Here is a 10,163-nt window from a genome sequence, read left to right on the forward strand (position 1 = left end):
TCGTCAGATATAAGGTCGTGGTAGCCAAGTGACAAAACAAGACACTTCACAGACTTGGTGGACAACTGAGCAGAAGACGGGTTCTGCAGATTCATAAAGCAGGATTCAATAACATTTAGAACATAAGGACGCATACTGCTGTAAGAAAAGCTGCTACAATCAAAGCCAGCCTGCTCAAGCACTACAGAAACTGTATCTAATGCCTTTAGCTGCACCTCCAGGCCCTCTCGCCCTCCAAGTTGTGTTCTGAGATAGGGCAAAACAGCACTCACAACAACACCAGTGAGTTGCCGCATGTCCAGGAGTTGCACGGTATCATCAACAATCTGCGACAATGCACGCATTGCGCCATGAACGGCGTGTAACTCCCCACTGCGTGTGGAAAAAACACCTGTGAGGGAACTGACGACGGGCTGCACCGGCCAATATGCTTCCCTGACAGCAGCACTGATGATGGCGCATGCCACAGCGCGTATGCTGCACTCCGGGTCCACCACTGCGCTCTCCATGACCGCAACCTGCAGCGTCTTGTTCTGCAGACACGATGGATGCGCCAAATGATTTTTCAGGAGGTATCCGACAAGTTGCCGTCCCCGAGTCGGCACCCTAGCGTCCGTAAACAACTCCGCGCAACTTGAAAAAAAGATCTCCGGGCTCTCTTTCAACCGCTGTAACTGTGCCTCACCATGGTGACGGATGTCTGGGTTCGCGTCCGCGGCAGCACCCAGGGCGTCAAGGATGGCCTGCCTCACATCGCTCATTGTTCCTGTTTGGATGAACGGAGCCGGTTTTTTAAAAAGAAAAAAAAAGCACAAAATAAAAAAATATAAAAGGAAGCAAATGTGAGAAGCAAAAATGACACAAAAATATGTTTCCGTGTCTGTGCACTTGCTTAACTGCAAAGAGACAGAAAGAGCGAGAAAGACCCTTCCTTCACCAATGCCACTCGGTTGCAACCGCACGGCACCGGCCGTGAAGCGCCAAACGATCGTCATTCCCTCCTGGAGAGGGGAATCGAGGCATCTGGTGGCGCTGAGGTGACAGAGCAAAGACCAAAATCACGCCAGCAACAGAGTTCAAAAAGAGTCCCATGCCTCAAATTCCTCCACTCGACTCATTCCGCCACGCCCATTCTTCCTTTTCGCGCTCTCCCTCTTTCACCTGCTCCTATTCTCCTGGCAGCATCAGTTGCTGTCGTTGGTTGGCGCCGCTCACCGGGAGCAAACATGGAGTCCCGGCGCACGCAGCAGAAGAGGATAATAAAAGCTGAAGGACAAAAAAAAAAGGGGCAATCACCCTTGTTCACCACCAGTGCCAGAAGAGTCGATGCCCCTGTTGCTGCAAGAATTTTCGTCCGCATCCCAATTCGCGTCAACGCAAACCCTGTACGCAGCGCTGAACTTACCTTGAAGGTACGCATTATTGTTGTTCTTTGCTATGGCAAAGAGATGATTGAAGCGCCGTGTTGCCTCCTCACGGTCCTTTTTTTCCCCCAGCGGAACGCAGAGGTTGGCGTCCATTCCAAGAATATGTAGTGCCTCCGAGGATGACATCAAAGCCGTGCTGCAGCTCTCGCCTGTGGCTGTGCCGTCCGCCTCCTCCCTCAGCCTCTGCGCCTCGCGGTTGTGGGCGACCACGAAGGCCTGAAACACCAGCAGGCCACCGGCAACAATTAGACGGACCAGCTGCGGGTAAATGTGCAGCACACGCGTCGGGCGAAAGGCCGCCGGTTGCACGCAACGGACAACTGCCGTTGGACGGAGGAGCGCAAAGGCACGCCGCATCTCTCCTCTTTGCCCGTCACCCACACACGAACACGCAGAGAGTCACAAAAAAAAGAGCCCGCAAAAGGGAAATAAAAAAAGAAAAAAGTTCTCGGCAAAAAAAAGACAGAAAGAACTCAAAAAAAAAAAAAAAAAAAAACCGTATCACTTTCAAAGGACTCGTAACAAAGAGAGGGCAACGGCAAAGCACCACAACAACAAAAAAAAAAAACTGTCTTCACACAATTTCCGCCACAAGACGATTTCTTTGATGTTTTCGCACATTCTTCCATTCCTCAAACTCGGACTCACTCATCTGTAGAAGAGGGCCGGTCAAGGATTTCTTCATGCGAACAGGATCGTAATTGGGACTCGAGAGGGAGCGGTGGGTCTCTGAATACAAACTCCGGATACGCTCAATGTTGGCTTCCGTCATTTTGTACACGGAAGACGACGCACGGGCCTTTTTCAGGGCCGCATCCCGCGTTCCAAGATAGCGTCGCTCCGCCCTAACCAATCTGTGGGTGATGTACCGATAAACTTCATGTAAAAGTGGCAATGTTCGGCGCTGTGGCAAGGGTGCCTCGCGGATAAACTTTACAAAACGTTCTTCCCAGTATGCTAGCTCCTCCATGGCGTCTATGAATTCTCCGCAAGGGTCAAAGCCCTCTCGGGGGCCAAACATCTTCTTCTCCCATTCCTTGAGCTGGGCACCACCATGCTTTACTCGATCCTCCTCAACCTGCTGCCGCGTCCAGACGGGGTTCTGCGCCGTGATGGAGCGCGCAGGCCACGGGTCGTCACCGATTATGTGTTCTAGCGGAATCAGGCGATTAAGACCTAAATCCGGTGGAAATGGAACATACTTCGCTGCGTGGTCCTTCGCGCTAGGAGGCTTGTGGCCGTACTCCTCCTCATACATTCGCTCTTGTGTCCGCTTGTACACAAAGTCGGCGTCAGGCTTGTGCCCCATGTCCCGCAACCTCAGCGCGTCGTGCAGAACATCACCAAAGATGGAGTCAACGCTTCTTTTGCGACGATTTCTTCGTCGGTTCACTGCTGACGATACCGGATCAATTTCATCCGGTAGCGCCTGGTCCTTCGATGTTTGCTTATCCTTCAGCGCAGCCTCAACGGCCTTAAAAGAGTCTTCTGCGCCTAGCGCATCGTCGTCGGAGTGGCCCGGTTTGCCCTGCACCGACGAAAACAGGGCGCCTGCCGAGAGATGCGGGCAATAAAACAACAGCAGCGGCAGACAACCTCCACAACTGACAGCAGCCAAACGGCGCATCAATCCTCCACTTCCTCAGCACTAAAGAACAAAAAAACGAAAACAACAAGAAGAAAGGTGTTACTGATACAAAGGAAATCACAATGAGCCCAGACCCCACACGCCCAACCGATTAATTCGTTTCATCACCTCCCTCTAGCAACATGGGCTTCGTCTTGCATCTCTGTACCTGCAAACGTGTAAACCTAAATGTCGTATGTCAATGCATCTCATTACAACCCCTTTCCCTCTCTCCTCCAGAGAAAGTAAACAAAAAACAACAGCATAAAAGCTAAAATAAAAATAAAAAACCATCAAACCTCACCACAATTTCCCCTTTTATCGGCAGTTTCATTTTTTAAATACAGAAGCAATTGACAATATTAATGTTACATTTCTTTTCTCTATTCCACTCTGTGTGTGTGTGTGTGTGTGTGTGTGTGTGTGTGTGTGTGTGTGTCTGTATCCATCCCAATAGAAGAAAATAAACAAAGTAAAACAAAGGCTGCCTCCGCTTCTGTTTCAGGCAATTCCTTTTCCCAAGGCCTCGTGGGCGTCTTCCCAGCGTCTCACAATGGCCTCATCGACGGCACATAAAGCAGCGTCCAAGAAGAACAAATGTGCCTCCAGCCCTCGCACGACACGCCGAACTTGATCCCCTTCTGTCTCGTTAGACATCATCGGTGCAGGCAGACATATGGGACTTGATGCAGCAACAGGCACCGAGGCGTGAGAAAAAAGAAATGCAATGTGCCTGAGCCACCGTATCCCTCGGCTTTTCGCCTCCACTTCAGTTAACCCGCTCGCCGCCTGCCTCATTGCCGTCCGTGCCGCATCCACTACTCGAGTCGCAATAGAATTTATGGGAAACGCAGCATCGCTGTCCATATTGTTTTCACCGCTGCCTTTGGGGCTCAAAATAATGCAGCCCCCCGCAGCCTCCGCTTCATCGGCTTTGATGTGACACATCAGTTTCATCACCTCATTTAGAACATCGTGAAGCTGGCTGCTTCGCTCATTCTGCCCCCCATCCATCTCATTCATGAATTTAAAAAAGACATCACCCAACACTTCCAATGGGGCTGTGCTGGGAGTGGAGCGACAATCACCGTCGCTCTCTCGTGACGAATCAACGACATCATGGCCGCATGCAGCAGTACCAACCGCCAAAGTTTTGGCGCCAAAGGCCAAAGAGATGTATGCGGTGACGGAAGCCTCCATAATGCTCCTAAGTGGCCCTCGTGGAAGCTGATAGTCCAGGCCACAATCGCCGACTGCCACGCGAGAGTCAATATCTGCTGATGCACTGAGAGCTGTTAACAACTCCGCCACATCTGCCAGCTCCACCATTTCTTCGGGTGGTTCTCGAAGCGTTGTTTCGGCCACGCATGGTGCCTCCAACAGCGTTTCCCCATCCCCCGTAAACCGGAAAGAAACTCCCCCCTGCGATCCATGATTTATGAAATGTCGCCGCATCATCTCTAGAAACGGTGCCACCGCGTCCTCCCCGGGCAATTCAACCTCAGCATCACCATGGCGGGCTCGAGAGTACGGCGTGTCAGAGGACGGAAAGGAGGAACAACGGTGACTCTTCTGTATGCGCTCCCACTCCTTCAACAGCTGTGCAACCCTTCCCGTTGGTGCCCCGGCGGGTGGTGGAGAGAAATTCATGTCCGCTGCATTCACAAGAGACTCGTCGCATGGATACAGATTATAACCAGAAAAAAACTCCTCCACCATTTCAAGCTGCCCCAATAGTGTCTTTAAGACAAGTCCTTGACGTGGTCTGGAGACAGCGCTGTGGATTTTTCCCACAAAGCGCGTATCAGCCTCCCGTTTCGCCTCTTCAAGAGCTTCCATGGAAGAAGCAACCGCGTCAAGCCCTGTTGGAATAAACATGTCCAGAAAAGCCTCCTCATGTTCTGCACGAAAGCGTTTTGACGCTGGCTCGCTGTCAGCACCACCAGCAAAAACCAAATGCTCGCTGATGCCCCGCAACAGTTTGCCCAGCACATCAGAGCCCCAGCCCACCGTTGTTCTCAGACAAGGCAACCAGGCAAAATCCTCTGGGACACACCACTCCAAGAAAAAAAGTGACTGTGTGACAAAATCACTCGAAATGAGGGTTGCTCTGCACCAATCGCATGAAATATCCCGCGACTGGGGACGTGCCATAAGCCAATTCCACCCGTCCCCTTCTGTAATCAATGCTTTATTCGGATAACTCAATGAGAGCTGCTGCAGTTGCTCTGATAAAACTCTGAATTTGGCGCTTGGTGGAAATCCACACAACCGAGCATAAATACCCTCCTCTCTTCCATCTGCATTGTCCGCGGATCGACAAACAAGAGTCGGGAACATAGTTCCTGGCTCCCTCACCGCCGCCGTCTCTGGAGGCGATAGCACAACCATGAGCAGCTCAGGATGTCGTGAAATGGATGTCTTTTTCTGCATCCGCAATCCTCTCGTACTGTACTTCCAACACCGATGTGCCTCATCAAAAAACGTAGGGGCTTCCATGTAAATGTGATCCAAGTCAACAACGTAGTATCCGCGTTCCAAGATAGAGGGGCCGGTCTGCCGCTGCAAATATGCACAGGCCTTGGTCGCGGAGGGACTCAATGAAAAGGTGTGCAACAGGGCATGTGGCTTCCGTGGGCATGACGAAAACCCTCTTTGGAAGGCATTGAAGAGCCTCTCTTCAAACTGGCATAACGACGGGTCTCTTGTTTTTCTCCGTCTCCCTCTCACCCCGTTGATCGACGTGTTACAACATGCGCCAGACGTGAGAGTCAACGATTCGGCCAGAGCCTGCGTGACGAACACCAACATCCCACGTATTGATTGTGGAAACGGCGTCGTGTCTGAATTTCTTCCTCTTTTGCCGCCCAACGGCATGAAGTCGCTCTTCCCTGCAGCTCCCTCTCCCCACATCGGCGAGCAGGCAAAAAAAAACAAAAAAAAAAGGAATTGATGAAAAAAGAAGCTTGTCTCACAATACCCGCGTCCGTGCATGCATGCTAACCCAAATTGTCGTGATGCAAAGATAAAATAAAATAAACAGGCAATAAGGCGGATAAAAAAGCAAATTTAAGAAGGCAAGTGATGTTCTTATCTGTACCAAACCACATTATAAAAAGTAAAAAAAAAAAAAAACACTTCGGAAACATTTGATGTATTTTTCTTTATGTCATGTTTTGTTGCTTTCCTCCCACCAAAACAAATCCCATTATGCCAACCGCTCCAATTCACGAAAAAGTCGATTTCGGTAATAAAGTGATAATGATAGCACCTGCGTCAAAACTTTGAGGTACGTGTGCTCCTCAGCACGGTCTTCAGCACGTTGAGCTTTGAACGTGTGCATTAAGAACTTCAACGCAATTTCCACCTGCGCAGGACTGGGATGAAATTCCCTCAACTGCCGAAGGTGGCGGTCGGCCTCCTGATACTCCATGCCGCATTGGCTCATGAGGTACGCCATGGCGAACACCCACGCCCTTTTCTCTCCCGTCTTGCACATAATGTACACAATACGTTGATGGTTGGCTTTCAAAAGCACTCGCTCCTTTCTATCGCCAAAACGAAGCAATGAACAGAATCCCGTGGAGTCCAGTAGATTTTTTTGAGTATCAACTTGTCCAGCGTCCACAATAGTTAATGCCATGTGAACGCTTCTGCAGACGGTAGACAATAATTCAAGCATTTCATTCCCCACCTCCGGTGCATTCTCCTGTTTCTTCGGGCAATGAATGGAACAAAATAGTAATCCACCACCCCAGGAAAACGCTCCCAGTCCTTCAACGTGGCAAAGCCAGGCGGGACCGTCTCCCCCAACTCCATACAAGAGACCACGGAAAGCATGCTGCCACCGCGTGCTAGGCACTGTCGCCATAGTTCCAGCATGTGCCCCACTCCATCTTGTTTCGGGTCGGCATGCGGTACACCCCCACTATAATGCGGTCAAGTACCCATGTCCACAAATTCCTCCCAAAAGACGGGGTCGGCGATACCACTGAACGCTCGCTTGAACCCATCGCCAGCGGGTTAACATATCCTTCGCCATGAGAATTCGTGTTTGAGCTCTTCTTCTGAGGTGCGAACGGCTGCGCACAGAGCCCTGGACTCAAGAGAGTCCGCAGTAACTTGGTTTGAAAAAGACTGCCAAGACCTCTTGAATTGCTGCCACCGCGCTCCCCCTGCAGTTTCCGCAGTCCCTCCTCCAAGAAGTTGTTGTAACAGTCCTCGAGGTACAACATGACCAGCTGATCATCCTCGGAAAGACTCCGCCGGCCCAGCAACGCACTGAGCTCCGTCACCTCCCTCAACTTGCACTCATCCTCCCGTCTCAAATTGTTCAACGCCTCCAGAAAAAAAAAAAAAAAAGGACGGCGGTCCGTCAATTGCGCCCCCTCCCAGCTCCCCCCTCACGCCGACTGCCTTATCGACCGACCTAAAAAGGCGGCCTGGGTGGCACCAAAAAAAGAGTGAGCAAAAGAATCAACAATTAATGACCATATCAATAAAAAAAAAAATAATAATAAATAAAAAATTAAAAAAAAAAATTTGATAATAATAATAATAATAATAATAATAAGACAAGATGGTGGCAGCAAAAGGATGCAAACAATTCCTTGAATGAGAAAACTGATTTTATTCCACCAAAGATCAACAACAACAACAACAACACGGCAAAAAAAACGAGAGAAATAAGAAAATGAGGTGGTGTTAACCTGAACCAACCAACAGCTACAAAAGGATATCATTGCCTTCCTTCCACCCTGAATACTCCACGCAAGCACCACATTCCGTGTCAGTAAAATGGTTTGTACCGTGCAAGACGCCAACTCAATATTGCCTTGGCCGAAGGTTTCAAAGGGCGCCGCATCCACGTTGTAACTGCCCCGTTACCCATTTGCATTTCGCTGTCCGTTTTGTAAATCATCCATCGTGAGAGGTGAGGTAGGGAGACCTTCAACCAATTTTCTCGTATGTAGGATGGAATGTGGTCCGTTCCCTTCTCGCGGTATCTGGGATTCCCCCACGTATCCCATGGATGGCCCTCAATATAACTGTTGGGAATACCAAAATATATGTACTCCCGCACAGACCCTATACGTCGAATCATGGAAGTAGGATCATTGTTCATGATCATGTCAGAAATCAGCACAATGGCGGGTTCGTACTTCTCTAACGCAACCTGATCCTTCATTTTTATTATAGGATGAGGTTTAAATTCGTCTTGTTTATGTGGTGGTATGACAAGAAGATATGGATTCATGTTGGGCTTCTCGTGAACATGAATGACGGGTACGGGGATCTTTCCTGTTTGATTCAGTAGGCCGCCCAGCTTTCCTGTGCGGGAGCCCAAAAACAGGATGGGCGCTTTCTTTGCCCTCGGATCCTCAATGAGAGAGTGACGGTAGGCGAGATATTCCGCGGTGCCATCAATCAACTCCCTTGTGGGAAGCGTGGACTGCGCTGTCACCATCAGTAAGTACGCCAATGTGTTAAAAGGTGTGTAGTAGTTCAGAACAGGCAATACACTCTTCAAAGCTCATTACTGTTTGCTTTGTGACATCACACCGGGAAAAGTGAAAGTCGTGAAATGTCTTCCAGGCGTACAAAAGGGCCCTGCCTCCACCAAAGCGGCTTTTTAAGTCCAACGGTTCGCAGTGCGGCTGCATACGAGGGGATATGGGAGGGATAAAAGCACCTCTCCAGCTCTGCAAGGTCCACATTCTTCGCCTTTAAGAAATTGTTTCCAAGAGACTCGGCGTAGAGCACCGCGATGGCCTGCAAGTGACTGTCCTTTCCTTTTTTGTCAGCCTGCTGCAGACGCTCACGAAGAGAATCAAAGCGCTCCGCATCAAACTTTGGATTCATGGAGCCGGTAAGTTGCACAAACTTGGACTCCGCAGCTTTGCTGTGGAAACGGTTAACCGGCGGCACCTCGAAGGTGTAGCCATCGATGGTCGCCACCTTCTCGTAGATGCTGCGCTCTTCCTCGGAGGAGTACTGCACCCCGAGTTGCGTGGGCGTGCCAAAGCCCCCACCACGGCCAGCGCCAGACGACATTCCCACCCGCTCACCCTTCGCAACCCTAAAAGCCTAAAAACAAACAAACACACGCCAAACAAAGTCATTTTTGTGGGGAGGGAAAGGGTTCGTTAAAAAGAAAAACAAGAAGAAAATCCGTAAAACCACGTCAATAAACTCGCATGCAATCACTCATCACTACCACCACCACCACCAACAACAACAACAACACCGCCAGCTCTAAATCTTTGACGCCCCCTCTTGGGCAATAATTCACTTTCCTTTTTCTCAATTTCTTATTTTTCCCCTCCGTATTCCTCGTCCACTACAGTTATAAAAATAAATAAATAAATATATAAGCAAAAGCCCGAAAGCAACATATATGCACACACACAAGAAAAAGGCATATACATTGAATTATTTTTATTTTATCCCTTTTATGGAGCATAATCCTCTATGCAATTAAGTTTGCTTGCGGATCACGGTAAACTGGCGTCATTGCACCTGCTGGGCACTCATACGGCGCACAACCGTTGCTTGAAAACAGAAGGGCTGACTGCCGCGTAGGGTGAAAGTGCGCTGGACGCTCGGTAACCCTGCAGAAGGGCTGCGAATTTGCAGGAACACCAGACACCCTCCGGTCGCAATTCGTGGAAATCGTCGCCCCAATGCGTTGAACCACCTTCGTCAAGGAAGAAGTAATCATGAAAGAGAGGAGATGTGGTTGCTGCTCCATGCCTGGCGGTATGCCAAAGTCACTCCCCGTCCTCAGCAAATGCTCTGCTATCGCGTCATTATCGCTGGGTGCCGCCTCATGTTGCATAAGAAAATGCAGCACGCACAGTCTGGCACACATCAACCGTCGAAGCTGTAGCAACTGCAATGCGGTTATCCTATCGCTGTTGATGTACACACAACTACCGCTTTGGGCCACCTCAAACGTAACTGACTCCGCGTCCTCATGGATTTCCTCGTAGACAAAGCGACTGCTTAGCAACAACAGCATGACGTTAAACACCTCTGGCTTAAGCTGCGAGGAGAACGAACCCAAAAGACGCCCGTAAACAGTTTGTACGGTAAAAGGGATGCACACC

The 10,163-nt window shown here is 49.8% G+C and overlaps 5 protein-coding genes and 1 pseudogene across 5 annotated transcripts, besides 10 other annotated features; all 6 read right to left on the reverse strand.

Annotated features, from left to right (window-relative positions):
* Positions 1-761, reverse strand: Tc00.1047053508469.4 (hypothetical protein, conserved; the record flags this gene model as incomplete). Its single annotated transcript, XM_801217.1, has 1 exon — positions 1-761. A coding segment is annotated over one exon (761 nt), but the record flags the coding sequence as incomplete, so codon positions are not given.
* Positions 1-2,076: a sequence feature (heterozygous, Esmeraldo-like haplotype).
* Positions 1,293-1,784, reverse strand: Tc00.1047053508469.10 (hypothetical protein, conserved; the record flags this gene model as incomplete). Its single annotated transcript, XM_801213.1, has 1 exon — positions 1,293-1,784. The coding sequence occupies one exon, from the start codon at positions 1,782-1,784 to the stop codon at positions 1,293-1,295; it is 492 nt and encodes a 163-aa protein (XP_806306.1).
* Positions 1,881-1,923: a microsatellite.
* Tc00.1047053508469.20 (hypothetical protein, conserved) lies at positions 2,002-3,054 on the reverse strand (the record flags this gene model as incomplete). Its single annotated transcript, XM_801214.1, has 1 exon — positions 2,002-3,054. The coding sequence occupies one exon, from the start codon at positions 3,052-3,054 to the stop codon at positions 2,002-2,004; it is 1,053 nt and encodes a 350-aa protein (XP_806307.1).
* Positions 2,077-2,259: a sequence feature (areas merged during assembly that could not be assigned to a particular haplotype. This can correspond to areas where the two haplotypes were merged or to regions with more than two copies in the genome that were merged during assembly.).
* Positions 2,260-10,163: a sequence feature (heterozygous, Esmeraldo-like haplotype).
* Positions 3,449-3,497: a microsatellite.
* On the reverse strand, positions 3,556-6,048 carry Tc00.1047053508469.30 (hypothetical protein, conserved; the record flags this gene model as incomplete). The annotated part of the gene is made up of 1 exon (XM_801215.1): positions 3,556-6,048. One exon carries the CDS (start codon positions 6,046-6,048, stop codon positions 3,556-3,558), a length of 2,493 nt encoding a protein of 830 aa, XP_806308.1.
* Positions 7,552-7,596: a microsatellite.
* Positions 7,600-7,627: a microsatellite.
* Positions 7,700-7,719: a microsatellite.
* Tc00.1047053508469.50 lies at positions 7,843-9,108 on the reverse strand (annotated as a pseudogene).
* Positions 9,263-9,306: a microsatellite.
* Positions 9,401-9,428: a sequence feature (AT_rich).
* Positions 9,524-10,163, reverse strand: Tc00.1047053508469.59 (helicase, putative; the record flags this gene model as incomplete). The annotated part of the gene is made up of 1 exon (XM_801216.1): positions 9,524-10,163. A coding segment is annotated over one exon (640 nt), but the record flags the coding sequence as incomplete, so codon positions are not given.

The sequence above is a fragment of the Trypanosoma cruzi genome, genomic scaffold, assembly GCF_000209065.1.
Source record: "Trypanosoma cruzi strain CL Brener 1047053516851 genomic scaffold, whole genome shotgun sequence".
In the NCBI taxonomy this organism is placed as follows: Eukaryota; Euglenozoa; class Kinetoplastea; order Trypanosomatida; family Trypanosomatidae; genus Trypanosoma; species Trypanosoma cruzi.